We start from the raw sequence: 21532 nt of genomic DNA, 5'->3' as shown, positions 1-21532 counted from the left end.
ACAGTATGACAGTCACATGATTGAATAAAAGTATTTCTATAGTCACTTAATTCCCCACTTGTCTTTTTGACTGCTGCTCCACACAAACACAGAAGTTGTTGCAGTTTTGTCTATAATGGTGTTAGGATTTCTTTCCTGAGCAGCAATAATTAATGCAAGACCTTTTACTACTTATGCATAGGCATTTTTCTTGCCCTTCATTCACTGACTACACGACTGAACATTATATTTCATGGGCCACTTTTAGTATTGAGACAGCACAGGTGTTGTCCTTGCACTATTCAGTCCTTTTCTGTGATCATTTATCGACATATGAAGCAATGGAGACTCTACAGAGATACCTTAATGATCTCCATGGCATATCCCTTCTCTTGCAAAAATTGATTATTTATTCCTACTCTGTTTTCCAAGCCATGAATTAACTATTACATCCATGAGATCAACTTCCTACTTTTTCTGAGACAGTTTAGATCCTTTATGGTGTGAAGGATGACATCAAAAGTGTTTCTGAAATCCAGAACATATTTTAACAACTAGACTGCCCTAAACATGACTGGCACCACTAAAGGATTTAAGAGGTGCTGCTTTTTCTTACAGAACACCAAAGCTTTGTTGATGGTTTCTGAATTCAACATATTTGTCTATTTTATTTTTGAACTTTACAACACCTTCAATCAATTAATCCAATAAAAAAGTAAACGTAGTGACTTAATTCCTTAGAAATTTTCTTTTGGTTTGTTTGTTTTTTAGGATGGCCTAAATTAACACTTTATTTCAGCTTTGCTAAGCTCTTCTGGCAACCAAGACAATTTACAATAGACATATTCTTTTACAAGAATCTAACTTATTTAAAGGATTTCTGTGAACAAAACATGGTCCTGGCAAATCACAGAATGGTTTGGGTTGGAAGGGACCTAAAGGTCAGCTATTTCCAACCCTCTGCCACAGGCAGGGACACCTTTCACTAGGCCAGGTTACTTTGATAATTTGCTCTGAGAATATTCCACAGGCAATATTCCACAGAGAATATTTCTCTGCAGAAAAGCAGCCGTGCTGAAACCTCCTAAAGCCTCTCTATTTGCAAAGAGGCACAGCTTCCTACTAAGTTCTGCTCTTTCAGCACTTCATTTACACCCTCAGCTGTCAGGTCTTTTTCTAGACCCTAATGTGCTTTAAAAAACCCAAACCCATACTTTTTTTTTTTTTTTTGAAGTTGTGGATCCAAATTGTGTTGTTTGCCTTACTATGGATCTGCATTTAATATGCGAGTATTCCCCCTTTTTTAAACACAATTTCTACTTTAAGAAGTTGTTATATTTCCAATAGTTTCTTTAAAACTGTAGCTTAATTTTATTTTTTTTCTTAAGGAGAAGATACTCAATATTTTTGATGGTTTTTTTAAAGTTAACGTCTACCACTAAAACAGTGCTTAAACAGTAACTAAAATGATGTTTTTTTCCTTTACTTCACGAATGGGCTTGTCAGCTCAGTCATGTTATTTCTGGACTTAAAGTACACTTAGTTTTTATTTTTACCCAAATACGTATTTTTTTATGTACACTGCCAATATTTCTCAGAGCTTTCCTCTCTCTTCTGGATCTTCAAATAACTTCCAAAAAATCTCTTCATAACACACAGTTTACAATGGCACTTTTAGGAGGAAATGTAAACTTATCAACTTGCCAGTAACCAACATGAAACAAAATCTCTCCTGGAGCTACATGAAGTATACTTTTACTGCTCAGAAAAGAAACATATCAGCAGAGTGAACTTAAGCCAGTGTTTTCCAACCCAGGCAAGTTTAACTGGATACGTACTCTCTCAATTTCATGGCATTTTTTAAGTGCTTCTCCGAATTTGTTCATCGCCTTGTAGGCTTGTGCACACTCTGTCTGAAACCACATGCACTGCATTTCATTCAAGTTCTCCACTGCCGAGGTTCCTTCCTAAAAGCAAAAACAGCATTGCATAAAAAATAAATCTCTCATTCCATTTGTTGACTTCTATTTCCTTTTTATCTTCTCCTAATTAAAAGTACAAATAAGGATGCTATCCAAAGAAATGCTCAATCTCAGAACTGGAGTCCTGAAAGTTGGAAATGCCACAGTTAAGATGGACTTGCTTTGTTCATCAATTTAAGAAAAATATAAAACCCTTTGTTACATTTACTGAAGAGTCAGAAAGAAACAATGAAGAGCCAGGTAGTGACCATTTAACTGTGATGGTTCCTCAGCTTCAGGATAGCTGAGACCTTCATTCAGTATTTTTAACACTGTGTGCACACAAGTAACACACTGTGGCATGAAAAAAAATGGCAGGAAAGTTCTAGCACATGGCAAGACACTGACAGCTGCAGGAAATCCTGCAGGAATTTTTTTTTTTCTTAACTAAAGCTGCCATCTGTACCTTCCAGAGAACTGCTGATTCAGCTAAGTGTACTAACTGACAGCAGTAGGAGATGATTTCTTATGCCATCAGTACTAGGGAGCAGTGGCAAGGCAAAAGGAATACTGTTAACTCAAGACACCTTCTGGTTCAAAAAAGGAGATTACAGTTGTCTTTCAAATCTGGTATTTATATATACTTGCACAGATCTGGAGAACTTAGCAATGAAAGAGAAAGGCAGTGTTCAAAACAGCCTGATTTAGGCAGCTAGAAGTGAGAAAAAAATGTCAGTTCCATTTGCATTATGGTTACTTTAGGTCTCCTTTAACTGTTTTTTAATTAAGAAGCTTGTATTTGAGCACTAGGCATAAGATCAAAGAGATAAAAAGATTACACAGAGCAATATCATCAATTATACTTTTCAAGTTCAGTTTTGGGTAACTGGTATGCTTGCTTTTTTGACATCATCTTAAAGCTGCTTAAGGCATTGAGGGAGGTCAAATCAACTAAATTCATATCAGATTTGCAACAAAAACCCCACATTAAGTTACTGAGTTTATATAAAACAGAACTTCCCCTGCCCTCATGTTTGCCTGCACACATTTCACAAAGACCCTCCAGATTTCCCCTTATAAAAACTGCTCCCCCTCCTCTCCATTCAACCCAACTTATACCAGGTTTCTCTTGCTCTTCAAGAGAGGAGAAAAATGGGACAACAAACAGAAAAGGCTTTACCTTTGAAGGTAGATCCCAAGAGCTTGTTGCCTGTCTCCCACAGACAACATAAATGATATTACCTGTATCCTAAAACTATCACTTGATAAATAGTCTGGGAAGACTTCACTGAGCTGCTTTGACTTTCAGTTATGAAAGAATAACATCAAGTGAAGTAAATTTAAACAAAGTAACTAACCTGTGTGACCATCAAACCTATCAAAATGGGTCACTGCAGGGACAAAAGTGATGTATGAAATTAAGCAATCTGCACAAGGCAAAACTTTTTCTACCAGATAACTGGTCATGTGTAAGCAGATGGAAAAATAAAAAAAGATATAACATGCAGCTTCCCTCCATCACAGTTAAACATGGCCTCAGGGATGAAAGTGTGTTCACGCAAGAAAGACATCTCAGAAAGCCTTTCACCTGGTAGTCACACAAAAATTATGTTCCAAGAGAAGTTTGAATTCTCTAACTTACCATCATTAGAAAAAAAAAAGCTTAAAAGAGACATGGACAATTTTACCAGATCTTTCAAGTATCCTACAGAATCAGCATTAAACCCAAAGATTACTGTGAAAAAATTATTTACTGAGAAGTTCTCTCTAAAACAAAAATGCTGTATTTTTCCTACCTGGCAAAAATAATCAAATCCAAGCTGGATAGACTCTTCAATTAATGCTATGGATCATGCCTATCCTAGAATAATTCAAACCCTGCTATGGACTACCACAAGTGAAGCAAGAAAACACAGGTGCTCTGAAACAGAACTTAAACATTACAGTAAAGGTCAGTGCAAAGTTAAAACACAAAGTTATTCCACAAGGGATTAGGCCCAGGTTATCCAAAAGAGCTGTAGCTAAAAGCAACAAACCCGTGTAAACTTAGAACACATTTCTTCTGCTTCTTTAATGGAGTTTGCTTTCAACATGTATTTTGCACATTTGGAGTTGATAAATCTGTCTGCTGTGTCCAAAGCCTGAGCCTCATCCATCCACCTTGCAGCTTCTTTAATATTTCCAGCATGCTAAAGAGATGGAAATTTGAGTCAGATTCAGTAATTATAAAACATGCACATTTTATCTACTTGCTGTTTAACATAAATTGGTTAACTTTCTAGACATTTTTTAATAAATAGCTTTCTTCAAAAGCAACAGATCTTTAAATTAAAAAAAGCAGTAAAATCACTTTCCCTCATTATGGAATTATTGGTCTTTTAGCACTAGATGTTTTTCCTGAAAATGCTTAAAGGACTGCTTTGGATAATCCCATTCTGATACAATATCATAGTGTAGTTGGGAAACTGTTTCTAAGTAGTTAAACAACCCAGGGTAAGAATAGACTCAAATTTATCAGTGTGCTTTTTAAACTGAGAATTTACATTTTGCTGTACATTTGTCCTTTACTTACTTAAAAACCTTCACAGGGGCTTACTGATATGGAGCAAAAAAAAGCCCCCAGGTAGTTAAACAATATCCTTATCTAGAAACTCACTAAAACTCACATTCATAACAAATGAATAACCTCTGGTCACTAAGGATAAGCCACACTTACCTTATAGATTTTTGCCTTCACAAGGAAGAGTTCTATCAAAGTGGGAGTACTTTCTATAGCAGCATTTATATATTCTAGAGCCAGGGACGGCTGTCCAATTTTATCATAATGTTGAGCCAAATAATACTGGACCCAGAGTAAAGTGGTTGGAGGTTCTTCTTTGCCATCATCTGGAGGGAGCAGAACAGAGAGAGGCTCTTTTGTTCAGTTTATTAAAACAACATGCCAGAAGCAGAGTGCTATAAATACACACACTGAAGTTAATTCTGCCACTATATCAGGCTGTCACACCAGACCTGGGAGTGCTTCCAACCAACTGGGTCCAGGTAAGTACATTAGCTTCTAAGTCTATGCAAGACTTGAGCATATCCTGTTCCCTTGTCCTTCTGTGGTTTTAAGGGAAAGGGAGTTAGTGGGTCAGAAGGGAGCTTTGTTCCAAGTATTCCCTTAGTCGGGGCAATCGATGTGCAGAACCTCCAAGAACAGAAAACCCAGCCTCCAACAAAAGCTCAAAAACTACCTCTCCATGAAGGTTGTGCTATCAGTGCATATTCTTTTTTGTTTGACGTTCTGTAATTAAAGATTTGACGTAGCTTTCAAATTTCAGTTTCCTCAACAGTGATAAACTCAAGTCTTTAAAATAGAATATCTGAAGTCAAAACTGCAAAGAGATGACCAAATTCATGGGTCCGGGAAAAAAGTTCAGAACAAGTGACTACATTTTGAATACAGACTTTACATTTGACAGCTATGGTAGAGTTCCATGTTAGGGGGAAAAAGGAAAAAAATCATCTCTATTTCTTCACTCCTCACTAGTTCCCCACCTCTGAATGGACACAATGCTTACACCAGGCATTACTTCCATGAAGTACAACAGTCTTGGCACTCACCATTTGGGTTAAATAACCTGCAGCTTCTTAGAGAGGTTTCATAACCTATCACGAGCTCTTCTATGATTGCCACCTACACATGCAAGACAAGACACACAAAAAATAATCTGTGGGCCAGATGGTATTTTATTTCAACCTCAGCTACTTGGTGTTACCCAAATTAGTTATTTTTGGTAAGAAAATTCTGCGATATCCTGAATTACATTACATATGGGAACAATATGTATACTCAAACTCACATCTATTTTCAACAAATTAAGACCAAGCCTCCTTTGGTGAACACTTACACAGCTTAGAATACGTAAATCTGAGTTTTCTACATTTACCAAGTTGGCACAAGACTATGCTTGCTTGATGTATGCATGTACTTCATTTTTTTTTTAGCTATACCAGGCTGTAACATGCAGCAGTGCTGATGGAGTGAACACTGAAGAAAAGTCTCCTTTATGTCTTCAATGCACCACAGTTACCATGTAGAACAGGTAAAAAGTGGTTAAAAACACTCACCTTCTCCTTGTCTTTATATAATGACCTCAAAGTATTGAAGACTGGCGGGCAACCTTTGCTGAAATTCATCCTTAGAAACTTGTCCAGACATTCCTTAAACTTTTCACCTTGAGAGGAAAAAGACCTGTTGATTTTGTTTTACCAGACATTACTCATCAATTGCAGACTGTTTATGCTGTTAAAACAGCATCTCAGAAACACAAGTGTTGATCACTACCTGCTCAGCAAAAATGCACTTACCAGACAAAAAGTTTAACGGTAATCTTCTTGGAACTAGTCCCCTTGGGTATTTAGTCCAGGCCTCTTCATAGATCTTTAGCCTCTCCATCATATTAGCTGCAAGAGAATTTTCCAGTTTACTTTTCCCTTCCTTTTTGGCAAGAAGGGAAAGGGGGGCAAGGAAAGTGATTTGTATCTGGCTAAAAATAGGATCAGGATACATACATCAACTAAAAGCTCCATGCTTCCTAAAGAACATCAATTTCCTCTTTACTGTTTTTAAAACTGATGCACTAAATGATTCCAAGGTACTCAGTATCTGTTAATTCCTCTTCCCAAGACTAACTGCTTAATCTCTCATCTTTGAGTTCCTGCCTTATCACTGTGCTAAAATCTTCGAAGAAAGCCCTTCAGTTGTATTAGCTACAACATAAGATAACAGACAGTAAAGTAAAACTCTAAATTAAAACTCTTCTAGGAAATAATTCCATTCTTTCAACCACACACAAAGACTACTGCATTTTTTTGATTCTATGATTTTAGATAAGACAAGGGTAACAACAATACCAGAAATATTTCCAGTCTTTCTTAAAAAAACCCCAGCATTATGACAACATGTACACACTATGACTAAAAGGGAAAACTTAAATGAGGACTTTTAAAATAATAGTTTTAATATTTAAAGCAATACAAGTTTTCCATACATATATAAATTTCAAACATGCAGAAAAAGCTTATTTACTACAAGATATCAAATAATTACCTGGCTTAAGTGCCTTTTCTAGGCCTTTGTAGTAAGCCCAGTTTTCAGGATTTCTTTCTTGCAGTCCTTTGTAGACTTCAACTGCTTCTTCAAGTCTGCCAAGCTGAAGCAGGAGTTCTCCTGTGTGAAATTCAAGAAGTTTTAAATTAAGGTAACAAGATACTGAAGCAGTCTAACATTAATCACTCTACAGGAAGACAACAGATAATCTTAACTCTTGTAGATTCTAAATTCTTTGAAAAAATGACCACAATGGTATTACAAACTAGCTGACAGATATGCTTTTACTTTGACAACAGCTGCGATTACAGTAAGATTTTACAACTCAGCCCATAACTTCTAAAATTTACTTGAAAATTTACTGTTAAAAGCAAGATGCACGTGGGTTTTTTTCTCACTTACTGAAGTGACTGGTTACTTTAAGTGCGGTTTTTACCACAGAAGGCAACTAAAAGCAGTACACTATTTAGCATCTTGAAAATCAAACTGAAACTGCAGAGTTGCAAATAAAAGAATGGTTCTTCAGTCTGGTATTTCATAAAACTAACTTCAGAGTTTTTAATCAAGCCATTGATTTGATTAATGGATTCTCAAGATTCTGCAAACAAGTTTCCTTTTAATGATACTTGCATCTTTGCTAATGCTGGAATTGCAGGAGTCAATTTCCCATTTTGTATTTTACATATTTTACAAAAAAAAATGGAAAAACCATATTTTACAAAGTTTTGCTACTGGCAGGTGTTAGGCACAAACAGGTCACAAGCCACAGGTGAACATTAAGGTAAGATTTCCTCATCTGGTTTCAAGAGGAAAACACAACTCAGCATTGCCTCTCTTCTTCCCTGCATCACACAACTGACACGCAATTTTGCCATGAGATGCTGCTTCCCATAGTTTGGATAACTCAAGGAATACACACAGAATCTAATGCCCAGGAAAACATCAGTAGTTCACCCACTGAGAAGGAATTGGGAAAATAAACCTGAATTCTTTCTTCAAGGTGCAAGCTAATTTTTTTCTAACAGTGGCAAATATCAATACAATATTCAGTGTTTGTCAGTTGTATTTCATTCACAATGGCTTTTACACATGCATTTAAAATTTGTACATAGCACTTATTTATTAGCAGTAGCATATGCAGCAGCTAAGTCAGACCAAAGAATACAACAGGAGCTGTGCCCCAAAAAATTAATTTGTTGACCCTGTTGAAAACACACAGATTGCAAAGAGTATTTCCATTCTTTTTTTTTCTGGTAACTTACTTGGAGGTTGTGTGTTTTGGTTTGGTTTTTGGTGCGGGGTTTACTTTTCTTTTTTATGCAGTCCTACTTGAAAATCCTATTTCACTACCAGCCTTGGACCTTTAAACACTTAAAAACACCAAGTATGCCAAAAGATCTTTCAGGTAAGTCATAAAAACACACTCCCACGCCCAAAAGTCCTGCTACTATGTTTCAAAACTGGTCTGTGATAGTGTAATTTCTACATCCATATCCTTTAATATGCAAATCAAATAATATATTTGCACCCACGGAGAGTCATCTGCAAACATTTTCCTTGAGGAAGTGCCACATATCTCCCATAATACTACCACTACTAAATTCCTAGGTTCATTTTGCAGGACAGTGAGATTACCATTAGCAGAAACAGGGAATTAGCTACAACATCTATACGAATAATATGAGGCAATAAAAAATTTCTTCTCTTTGCTTCAAGCAATCATCCAAACAGAAGTTTCACAGAAAGACTGTACAAGCAGTAAAGGAAGAAAACATGCTTTAAGAAAGTGCACCTGTTAACAGAGCTGTGAGAATGAACTATCACTCTGCAATTCCAGCTATGCAATATAAGATACACTATTACATTGACCTGTTATAGTATTACACACTAAGTTTATAATAATAGAACAGCAGAAGCCTATAGATGGCAACCCAACAACGAGACTATCTCTATATTCTGCAAGGGTGACTGAGTACAACTAAAAGCCTTCTACTGTGCCAAAGATGAGTCTTCCCCTTCAGCAAGCAGCATCCCTGTCAGGACCACTAGGAAAGCTGTAACCAGAATGGGTCTGGGTACACTATTCTAAAAGAACTTCAGGACACCAGTTCAGGATCATCTGTCTGAAACACCTGTTAGATTACAAGTTTCAGTCTGTTGATGCTCTGTTGATGTCTTACATCATGACCTGGGAGAAGAGCATGACCGGGACTCAACAGCTGCAAGACAAGCAGTCCTTTACAACAGCAAAATTAAATAAGTTAATCTAAAACCAAATCAAAGCTGAAGTTACAAAAGATGGGGAAAGCTGACAGCACAGACAGCCCGCTGTGTGCTATGTATTTAAACGTATCTTCACAAAGTAATTACCTTTAGTTTCCTCGACAGCCAGTTTATCACAAATCTGCTTTTCATAGGTACAAAGATGCTCCAAGGCTTCTTTATATAGTCCTGCCTCCCGGAGGACTTGATTTTGATAGAGCAGCAGCTCACTGTACTCATAGTCCACTTTATCAGGTGATGTCTACACAGGAAAGCAAGACACAGGAGACAGTTCAGCCTTCTGATTCCAGAATCTGGGGTCAGATTCATTTGACTGAAGAAACTGCACAAAGTTTTCCCATCACGAAAGGAAGCAGTAATCCACACAGGAATTTCATGTTCTCCTCTTACCTGCTGTGTCTTCCTGAATTCCTCTAAAATTTTTGCTGCCATTTCATAGTCTTCCAGCAGATGGTAAGCGATGGCATAACCAATCCATGATGCTCGCTGTGCAGGTCGGAGCTGGAGCAACTGGTATCTCGTTTCCTGCAAAAAAGTAGCTATTAATTTTCCTGACTTTATTTTGATGCTCTGTAGAATCCATTAGGCAGTAATCTGTCTTCAGTATTCTAGTATTTAAGGAGGTCGCTAAAAGTTAGTTTTCCACATGCATTTTTTTTAACCAAAAGAAAGAATAATCTTTAAACTACGATGGTCTTCACCAAATAAAAAAAACAAAACAGCACACAAAATAACACATCATGTCCAGTTGAATCCAGATGAGTCAGACTAACTTTGTTAATGTATGACACACATGCTTTTCCTGTCTTACTGCTTATGAACAGAAGGTAATTAAGGATACTTTGGGTTGAGTTGCAAGAACATTTACTGGTGTTTCAAATTCACCTTGAAAGTATGTATGTATTAAATCCTTAAAAGTGTTGTTAGGCAACATAGGTCACACAAACACGTCCCTGTCCTTTGGCAAGAAGAAAATTACAGTTGGAAATGCATCAATTTGCTTGGTATCACAGTTTTAATCTGACAAAAAAGTTATTACTTGTATTGTTACAGACTCCTGAAAGGCATCTTCAAGTAACTTAAAATAAAGGAAAAAAGTAACTATCTACTGAAAAAGCCCAAACTTTCAGAAGAAGGAATTAACAAAGAATTAAAACTAGTTACAGCACTTTGACTAGAATGATGATCAGTCAAAATATTACAAAGTAGGAGAGGGTGGAAGTTAAAGCAAAATAAAAAACCCAACCCAAAACACAAGGTTATTCCCAGTTTTGAGAGTAAATTCACATTCTTCAGAAACCAGCATATGAACCAGTCATGCATTACCGGGTTCTAAGCATCTTAACATTTAATTCTTAATGCATTCTATAACCACATGTTACTTGTGAATACAAATTTTGTAATTGCTAAACATGTATTTATCCAGAGGCCAAGAGAACACACATTTGCAAATGTATTTGGCACCTATGCTAAGTGTTAGCTATCTTGTCTCAGCAAGAGAGGAATCACATTTCTGAATTATTAATATGAAAAAAAGTAGTGATTAAAAATTGTCCTGACTCAGGAATAAGTTCACTGAGGACCTGTACTAGCTGATGGTTCCACACAGCTCTGGGAACAGAATTTGCTCTTGGCATACCTGTAATGTAAACATGAACATTATCCTAATTTGAAAAGGAAATAATCTATTAAGAGACCAACTAATTTGTTTTAACAACCACGACTTTAGTGGTGCAAAGAACACATGAAAAGATGAAAATGTACCCCCAAAAAATTATTCAAGGTCTCTCAGGTAAAAAAATCTCTCTTTTTTTTTCCAGGGGAAAGGAATACTGTATTAACACCAGTCCACGTTAGCTGAAAATCAGACAAGTTTCCAGGCACAAAAAAATGGAGGAACTAAGGGTTTTTTTCCAATTCATTAATGTTCGAGTGACCACTGCCATCTCTCCTTGGATGGCACAGTAATAAAAAAACAAACCTTCTATAGTAATTGCTTTCTAATCCTATGTGAGCCATCCATTGATCACAGGTTGCAATTAGAACCACATCAACATCTCTGCAATACACATACTAAACAGCAGCTGCTAGTTTTTAAGAAAATAAAGGTATTGGCACACATCAGTTCACAATTCGAGGTGACAGAAAAAAACCACTCTAACTACATTAGAAGCAGCATTTGTAGAGGAGACAACAGAAAGTTTGTGTTCTTTACAGGAGTATCATTGCCATGGCACTACCACCTTGTAAATGTTGGGTAGCATAAAACAACATCTCAGGTGGCAAACAAACAACTGCCGCAAGGCAGCAAATAACTGGGTGCTGCAGTAACAGGCAGGAAAAGGGCTGTGGTCTAAGTTAACAAACTGCAGTCAGCTTTACTAGAAAGCAAACAGCAGAAAACAAGACAGTAATCTAAGCATTCTGAGAATTAAATCAAGAAAGAAGAGTACTCAAGAGGTCTGATCCACAGTCTTACAGCTCGCGGGAAATATTTGGACCCAAAGGAGCCGGGAGGCAAAGTATGATAGTTCATGCAGCATACTGCATGAAATTATATGATGAAATTTGCCTAGTATTATTATTATTATTTCAAGAAAATAATAAGACTGGAGAATGTCTACAGCTGGATTATACAGCACCAAAAAAAATAAGAAATGCAAGCAATTCTGCACTAAGCTGGAAACACATAATTTAATATGCCATTAAATCTGCATACTTTACAGAAATTGCATCGAGTGGCACATAGTTTTAACACTGGATCTAATGTATATTTTTTTTCAAAACAATCTGACACGTTTGCTGCAGTTTCCTAGATGATGATTAAAGGCAGTATGTATACTTACCCTGTAACCTTCAAGATCCCTCATTTGAATCTGTAGCAGAGAAAGATCTCTCAAGATTTGAAGATTGTCTTTGTCCCATTTCAGTGCATTTCTATAGCATTTGATAGCTTCATCATACTTCTTGTCTGACCTCTGAAGAAGGCCATAGACATGCCAACCTAGAAAACTCTGTTAAGGCTTCCATTGAATTAGAGCAGGGAGAAAACAGATCTAACAGTGATAGAACAGTAAGCAACAAGCTCTCGAGCTGTTTTATAAAAGGACAGTAACATTACAATTCTTTTCACCAGAGAACTTTGCCAGTTATATGTGTAAGGTTCATATAACGTGCTGTAAGCTTTCCTTTTCACATACTGGGGGAGGAAATAAAGTAAGAGGATCTCTGAAAACACTACTAGGCTTACTTTGAACACATTTATAGATAACTGAAGTGCTTGCACTTCCTGCACTCTATGACAAGTCTTTAACAATGTAATGGCAACTACTAATGTTTTTAGAGTAAATCACATGCTTAAATGCCCATCACAAGTTTAGAGTTGCAGTTCAATGATCAAAATAACACACAATGCAAGCCAGAGTAATATTTGAGCTAACTGTGACTGCAAGGAGAGCTGCAAAGCCCTTTGGACAGCTCAGACAAAATATTCTTATGTACTGGAAACGAAACTGAAAATTCTGAACTTCCAGTGTGAAGGTCAGTGGTACTGGCTATGCTATAAATCAAGTAGTTGTAGAAATAAACCTTTTCAATTCATAAGCAAAAGCCTTGTTTCAAAAAGGATACAGACATGACTCTTCAAGTCATTCCTTAGGCCTCTACGCACAAGTTCATAAGCTTCCTCTTTCTTCCCTAGACAGTTTAATGTTAGTCCTTTCATTGCCAAGGTTTCTAAAATAGAAAAAAAAATATTAAATAAGTATCAGTTACTCATTTTCATAGGTTTTAAGCTTAGTATAGCAAAACTAAATATAGTATAAATGCAAATTTAGATTCAGTCATCAGCATCAATATTTCCCATTCTTTTTTTCTCGTGGAAAACTATACTGTCAGATTATTCATTTAAGTGTATCATACGTGACAACAAACCTCATATATTACTTCCACCAAAACAAAGTAACATTTTATTTTAAAGGCACTAAAAACTGTCTGCTCTACAAACACTTGGAGATTTTTTTAATGTAAAGGCATGTTATAACTACTCAAGTATTTATTCACAACCCTGAGACTTCCACACATCCAGCCATGCCAAACTAGTTGCAAAAAACCCACAAAACATTTCTGAACAGTGGAAAGAAACTTTCAACTCAGTATTAAGAACTAACTGAAAATACAGCAGAGGACAAACACCTTTTTCTTCTTTTAGAATAAGACTACTCCTTCAGAGAAGTGGTAGACCACAGAGATGACAGACATACTGAACAATATTCAGCCTCTTCCTTTCATCTTTCACTTTCATGTGAGTGAACACCAATTTCCCCTGAAAAGTGATCTAAGCCATACATACTTGTATTGAGAAACCTGCACCATGCTATAAGGAGTTTTAGACTTGGAGGCTCAAGAATGGCAAGCTATGACTACTGGTAAGATTAGTCTTAAAAATGACAAATCTTACCAACAGTAAGTGCTTAATATGCAAGTTTCTGGACACTCTCAATGCTTCACGGGTAGAAGGTTAGCAGCAACATGCTATCAAAGTTTAAAATTATTACTCTACTGTAAAGTACAGGGGAAAAAAAGAGAGCACATACCATTTGAAAACTTACCTCCATGTTCTGCAAACTTTGGGTTGGAAAGGATCTGTTTACAGAACTTCAGCCCATTTCTATACTGCTTATGTTCATAACACCTCTGTTGAAGAAGAACAGAATACATTTATTCAAAAAACTGAGTGAAAGTATTTCTGTACCCCTGAGATTAAGCATCAGTGCAGCTAGGGATTTCAGAAAACGTATTAATATTTCAATGAACCCTGTTTAGTGAGCTTCCTGTGTTTAAAAAGCCTTTCCATTGCCAGAAAAAAAAAAGAGTATATGTTAGTAACACCATGAGTTTGAATGCATAACTAAAGACACATTAAATAAATTTGCTGTAAAGATACAGCAAATTCTCCAGAGACCCCACAGGAAGCATAAGTGCCTACAGAGATTCAACTTTCCTTTAACATAAAAGCAAATCTTATGTTGTAGCATATATTTCTAAGCATTCAAGTCACTTTGACTCAATCATCTTGCACAGAAAACCCCACAAGACAACTTCCAACAACCACACAAGCAGGAAAGAATTTCCCCCATTGCAGCTTGGCTTAACTACCTCTGAAAGCAACACCATCAATTTGAACACCACATATATCTCCAGTACACCCAAACTTTCAAAAATAGTGTATACCAACATTATCCTGCCATACTGGAAAATTTAAACATTCCTCTACAGTTCTGTTAATCCAGTTCTAATTATTTGCTTTTGTGTGAGTCACGTCTGTCATGCAAAGTGACTGCAACGCACAGTGGCACACAACATGAACTTTCACAACCAGTTTTAGTATTTTGCTTCTGTCAATTCACTTCCTGTGTCCATCTTTAAAAATATAAGCCAAAGGAGGAAGAAATAATGTCATAAACACCGAGTTCACTTCAGCCAATGGTAGAGATTTCTTGCGTCTCATTTTATTCTAACGAAATAAACACCTATGAGCACAGGAGTAAAGGAACACACTTTGCCTGAGCACCAACCCAAATCCGATGGTAATTACAAAGTCAATCATAACAGGACCTCACTGACTCTGGTTGATCTGTCCTGGTGGCAGGATGGCTGACAGGGGTGTAAAAATTTGGTACAGCTGACAGCTTTCAAGTCCTCCTAAATAACTCGTTGCTCAGGATTCCACATTTCCTCACATTGCTCCAAAGTAATTATCCAAGAGCGTTCATAAGCACATATGGACACCATTTGTCATCTAAGCACTCCAGAGGCAGACCCAACAGCAAAAAGTTCTAAAAATAAAACTTTACATGAATGTTAGGGAAATGCTTAAAAAAGAAAATGGCATATTTACAACTTCTCTGTTTTATGTTGCTTTTCATAATCAAAGGTGCTGTTTAGTGTCCAGTTTTGTCTTTCAAAGCACAGATGGAAACACCAACAATAAACTTCAAAGGGGTAAAAAATGGTAAAACACTAAATAGATGTATTATTTTCTAGATACTGAAGTCATATAGCTGAAATAATATGGCTGAAGACCAAGATGTATCACAAACCAAGGATCTTGATTCCCCTACACTGCCACCACCCTTCAGAGAAAGGCAATCATGGAAAGAAGGAAGAAGGAAGGAGAAGGAAGATACTCAGATAGAGCAGGCAAGATGTACTCAAAGGGGAATGTATCAAGAAAAGAATGATAGAATGGCTTGGATTGGAAAGGACCTTCAAAGATCTAGTTCTAACCCTTCCCACCACAGGCAGGGACATCTTTCACTACATCATTTTCTTTGATGCCTCATCCAACTATTACTTTGAACACTTTCAAAAGACAACTGAAAAATCACCAAGGACAGGAGAAGTTAGCAGTGCAACCACGCAGCAAAGGAACATTAAGGTATGAGAAAATCTGTATAGGTAACTATTTTTTTTCTTATTATTATTAAACTTGGCTGGGTATTAGTTATACCTTTCAGTCATTACCTGCTTTCAAGTAGCTGGCTGAGTCACTGTAATCAGCCACGGGTCAGAGCTGACAGAGAGCTTACAGGTGACAACACAACAGGATCTAGCTTTTTTTTTTATTTTAATTGAAACCATCAGTCATAGAAGTTACACCCAGGCCTCCTCCCCGAAAAGCAGAGCCGCCATTTGCCCCCACCCAGGTAGTTGTGAAAGCAGCAAAACCTGTCACAGAAGTGGTGCAGCCACAGGAACTGCAGAATGTGTCTCCAGTGTAACTAAGGCTCTGTCAGCAGCAGAAGGGGCACTTTGGGGGTTTGCAGTTTGGTTTTAAGGACAGCTGCTCAGATGTCAGCTATGAACACAAAATCTTATCTCTAAGTGGTTCCATTTAACAAACTCTACCAGTCTTTCACCTTGAAGCAAAGTCACCCAAGTTGGTATATAAGCTAGAGACAGGAAATATTTGAACATAAATTTTTCTCAGGGTGATACAGAACTCACAATGAAAGGTAGCTTGTAACAGAGCAAGCTCACTGAGAATTCTAACCAAGTCTTCCTTTAGGCTTCATAAAGGAAAAATTTGCAAGTTTATATTAATTACATCAACAGAAAGGTTCCCATCAATCCGGAGAACACTTGGATAGGACCAAGAAGTTACCAGGAACCAATCACATACCTGCTCCTCTTGCAGTAGCAAAGGGAAAACTAGCCATAGTTGTGTATATTCCCCAGTGAGGCATCCTAGGTCTCCATTTTCAGGTATTTCTAGATCAAGACAAGTTGGAGTGATTTCCTGTATACAACTTCTCCAACCTTTCAGGTTCATACTTCAAGCCTATTTCATTCTGCTAATGGAAACATTTCAAATTGTGTCATTTTATGACTTTCCTTATTCTGTGTATACACTATTACGTTCTGACAAAGGAAGGAAGGGAACTAATGAAATTGAGGTCATGTTTCATTCCTCTTCAGAAAAGAAGAGACTGTTTCCTCAAAGTGGGCCCAACAGCATCACTGAGATTCCACTACTTGAAGCCATGATCATACTTAACTCATTATCCAAAGAGATTATGGACTAACAAGCTTAAATAAAGGGAGAAGGAAGCCAGGAATGCAGCATATGCAACCATGGCTAGTACAAACATCACTGAGCCTGTGGTTTCAAGGAACAGAAACGTGAAATAAAAAAATTTTAAGAAAAAGGAGACGGAAAATACTGAAAAAGTGAAAGGAAGAACAAAAAGAACAACACAAGGAAACGTGTGTGAGTAATACACAGCCTGGAAGAGAAAAATCTTTAAGGGGAGTCAGTAGTGTCTAAGTAAGAGGAGAAAAAAGAATGAGCAATTTAAATTAAAAAAAATAATCAGAGAAGCAGGAATGGTGACATCTAAAGTATTCTTGGGACATAAAAGGATACAGGCATTCAGGAAACAAATATTCATCTGGGTAGCTTGTTTCCTCACAGATGAATAGCTTGTAGAAGTCATTCCCTACCTCCCAACTCCTACTTTGGGACAGCTGTTCTGCAGAAGTAACATATTTCTCTGTTCCAGAGATATCTAAAAGAGCACAGTTGCCTCCTCTAAGCTGAATTCCTGCACATATAAACTGCCAAAGCCATCAGTCAGAGCCTGCTTATGATGCTTAACAGACAAGTGTTGCAGCTACAGCTTGTGACATTATGCAATGAGAAAACATGAAAGCTAAACTTCTAAAGAGTGAGGTTAGGGCTAATGTGTTAGAAATCAGAATCTGACCCTCCCTCAGTACTGAACCTATTACACATTTGCTGTCCTTCAAAGCTTTTCCTTTAATAAATTAACAGATCTTTTAAGATATCTACCAAGCTTTTCTATACATGCTGTGGCCAGAATTACAACCTATTCCAAACACACCACGATTCTTTTTATAACCCTTGAACTAATTTTCCCTATTCACAGCAAGGAAATAACATTTGCTTTAATACAATTCTACAAAGAATTGATAAGATGAGGCAGGCAAAGTACGACTCCTTCAAAATCATGCAAGACCATAGCAGGTAGGAAAGAATTTGCATTTGTGCTGCTCCCCCCAACATAAAGTATTTATTTGATGGATTTGAATGCATGGCAATTACCAGACAGACTGACAGGGAAATTATAAGGAACAGAGATACACAACATTCTCCAGAATCCCAAGTCTGAGATGGAAGGAGGCATTCAGATCTCTAAATTGTATCAAGGCATCTGTGCAGACTCAGATTCTGGCCAGCAGATGCCTTAAACACACACACACACCAGCTCATCGTGCCAAGCGTGAATGAATTCCTCCACATTTCTTCCTTGATGGCTGCCATGAAGAAAGGTGAAAAGACTCCCCTATTTACAGCTTACCTACATCTAGACAGCTAACTGCTGGATGGAGTTTGTTCCCCCCTTGCCCCAGTTTTCCAGTTGTGAATCTTCCCCCCATCTACTCTCCATATCTTGCTACCAAACCCACAGCTAGAGAATAAGACTGATGTGGATTCTTGAACAACTACTCCAGGTACCCACAAGGTTATAAACAAGGGTCATGCTACTGATTATAGCAGCACTCAGAGCTGCTGACAATAGCACACCCAAACTTAATTCAACACTGTTTTTTTAATATACTGTATAAACAAATACTTTGTCACAAGTGCATTTGAGAAATTTTACATTTTTGAAATGTACACAAGTAGGCTCTTTACTTATTTGCTGCCTGTGAGCAGTCAGCACATTCTACCTCTCAAAATAGACATTTCAATGGACAGATACATATGTTTCCAACTAAAACCCAAGGATAATAGTCAGGTGCATCATTTTGACACGCAGGGATGTACCTCAGCATCAAACACACAGCACACAGCAGACCAGACCCTGCCACTACACATGAAATATTCTGCACATATTCACATCCAGGGGTGCAAAGCCTCTTTATCACAAAGCAGTCTTTGGGCAATGCAAGCATTTAATAATTAAACTAAATAACTTAATAGCCATCCCAACTTAAACCAATGTCTTATTGGTAAGACATTTTATAATAACTACACTGCAGATGAAAGTGCCTTGTACATTCAGTAACATCAATAGTTAACAGTAGCTCTAACTCAGCACAACACCAGGAGTTAACCAGGGGTCTTACCAGAAGCTTCACAGTGAATCTACACTGCCACTAAGTTATAACTCAACCTATGCAAAGAATCACCTGGATCACAACACAGAAAGTAGAGAACTGCCTTTCCAGCAGGGACACTTGAGAAAAAACATGTAAAATCTAGCTGATTCAAGGGGGTTTTAAAATCAATTTGCAGCAGTAAAACAAAATTAAAAAGTCTCAGAAGAGTCCATCCAGGCTGGATTTTGCAGCTGATTAAACAGATGAGAAGTAGACCCAGAAGTGTTTCATGAGCAGGCTGATGGTAAACCACAGAAGAACAAAATAAATGAGAAGCTGCCTTTTGTCTTCTCACCTGGAAGCACACAAAACTAGAGTTTTTTCCTCAAGAATAAGTACCAAAGAAAAGAAGCTACCATTTGCTCTCTAAACTCACAAGTGGGAGCACTGGGGTGTTATTGACTTATTCTTACTTGGACCAGCATAGGTGGCTGTAAGCAAGAATGGGGTGAAAGTCAAAAGGATATGGCAGACCCAGGTGGGTGGGATGGGATCACATTCCCAACTGTTATGCCCTTTTGAAACTGAACAGGAACAAATCAATAGTGTGTAATTTCTATTAAGAAGGCAAAAATTTGCAAAAAAACAGTATGAAGAACCTTTAACTGTATTCTCTTCTACAACTCTGTATTTTGCCAGGTCAGACTTTTAACTCCAACTTAACACCATTATTTTTAAATTCCCATATCTGCAAATTAACTGAAGTATAAAATGAATGCATACCACCCAATGCCCTAATACTTAAAAAACAACCAACCCAAACCAACCAACCAAAAAAAACCCACCAAAACCCCCACAGGAAATCACTTCTTGCTCACAGTAATGCAGTAAAAGCAAGCATCCTAATTTAGTCAGTGTTGTGATAGACTAGCTAAAGAATATGATTTTCTTCACTGAATGAGTGCCAAAATTGGATTCAGCCCCAAAAGACAGCAGAGCTGCAAACTTTTCTCATTACTAGTCCACTGTACTCTCTCTCTCAGCAGTGACATTGTAAAAAGCAACATATTGCAGATGCTCTGCATCATATACAAGAGTTACCAGAACAGCTGATCCACATATGAGCACAGATGAACATTTTACTTGCATCTGAAAGTTGCATCTGAAAGTCCCCAGGAGGAAGTACAATGGAGAATGGGCTGCTCATTCAGAACAATTCATGGATTTGACACTCTGCTATTCTCTTCCCTAAGGGTTTGTGAGGCTCATTGACTTAGGAGGAGGAGCTGGACTAGATGACCTTTAAAGTCCCTTCCATCCCAAACTGTTCTATGATTCCCTGACAGACTCTTTCAACTCTAGCAGTGTGCTCCTTAGAGGACTCTCTAGTTTCTCCCAGTGGCAGTCATGCACACGTACACTTGTGGCATCACACAGTAACGTTGGCAAATACAATGCTGCAAGACCTTTGGCAGCAGAAAGTTGTCATCATCCTTGGCCTTCACATGAGCTAAGGTTTGCACTTACAGTGCATGGCGTGCACATCTGCCACTCAGATCCAATCTCTCTCTTCCAGCACAGTTCAGATGCAGCACTTGAAAGACAGTAAGTCCAGGTGCTGTGCAGCTCAAGGCTGTTTTCCAGCACAGTTACTCTCTCTTCAGCTGGACTAGATCAGGTTAAGTCACTAAGGTGCACTAATTCAACCTAAATGTAGTAAAGAAGATTCTGACAGCTGGGGGCATTAGGAGCTACTACTCACCATGAATTAGTGGGTCTTTTGAGCACTAACCATATCAAAGAGCTCAGCAGCTCTAGGCAAAAGCTTCCACCACACTGATTCAGCTTTGTGACAAATATAAGACATATAAACCCAAAGACTGGAAAAACCCACACAAACCTTAGAGACATGTTAATGATGAAAAACTCTGGAGCAAATTCGCATAATTTTTGCTGTCAAACTGAAACCAACTATCCTCTTTCATTGCTCTGTGATGTTGACTGATCAAACTCTTCTGTGTAAGACAGCTTCAGCAATTGTCTGGTTCTAGGGACTAAGAAATCCTCCTCTGCACAGCATGTCTGACTTTTTGGAGTGACTGACACCTTCATAACTAGCAGTGCTTGGTATAATACAACAGGAGGAACGGAACAAGTTCAAACTGAAGTTAGTCAAGAGAAGGTAAGAAATATGTGCATCTTTTCATCCAATACCAAGGCAGCAAAAAAAAAAAATAATCTATGCTTTTGAATTGGTCTCATTTCTTTATTTAACAAATCCAGCTGGAAATGGGGGCTGACAGTTGCAGCTCTTCTAGAAGACTAGAAATCTTCACTTACTGAAGACAGACTTGCTGAAACCCCCTTTATTCAACATCAGCTCTGTTGGCCAATACTTGGCTTACTTTAATCTCTTCTTCTTGGGGAGAATTACCATGAATTTGGTCATATCAACTAAGCTCAGCTGATTTCTGACCATGACCCTGGAACCCTGATGTTCAGGCTCCACCTGAATTCATCGAGAAACTGACTGTACCCCACAAGAGATCCAGTATGCACAGAGTATGTTCGGTTTTTAATTATCATC

At 37.7% G+C, this 21532-nt stretch overlaps 1 protein-coding gene across 1 annotated transcript in view; it reads right to left on the bottom strand.

The window, feature by feature from the left end:
• Positions 1-21532, bottom strand: part of NAA15 (N-alpha-acetyltransferase 15, NatA auxiliary subunit) — a 41917-nt gene that overhangs the window by 14169 nt on the left and 6216 nt on the right. The window contains exons 2-13 of the mRNA XM_027729670.2: positions 13929-14013; positions 12949-13053; positions 12165-12322; positions 9709-9843; positions 9406-9559; positions 7036-7155; positions 6294-6389; positions 6054-6160; positions 5547-5619; positions 4657-4826; positions 3977-4129; positions 1818-1946 (exon numbers count right to left, since the gene is read on the bottom strand). Of these exons, the coding sequence (XP_027585471.1) occupies positions 1818-1946; positions 3977-4129; positions 4657-4826; positions 5547-5619; positions 6054-6160; positions 6294-6389; positions 7036-7155; positions 9406-9559; positions 9709-9843; positions 12165-12322; positions 12949-13053; positions 13929-14013 (1485 nt within the window). The remainder of the gene's footprint in view (positions 1-1817; positions 1947-3976; positions 4130-4656; positions 4827-5546; positions 5620-6053; positions 6161-6293; positions 6390-7035; positions 7156-9405; positions 9560-9708; positions 9844-12164; positions 12323-12948; positions 13054-13928; positions 14014-21532) is intronic.

The sequence above is a fragment of the Pipra filicauda genome, unplaced genomic scaffold, assembly GCF_003945595.2.
Source record: "Pipra filicauda isolate LSUMZ 115617 unplaced genomic scaffold, ASM394559v2 scaffold8_size5757611_pilon, whole genome shotgun sequence".
Taxonomy (NCBI): domain Eukaryota; kingdom Metazoa; phylum Chordata; class Aves; order Passeriformes; family Pipridae; genus Pipra; species Pipra filicauda.
Note: the sequence above shows the minus strand (reverse complement) of the source record. Positions and strands in the feature narration are given on the sequence as shown.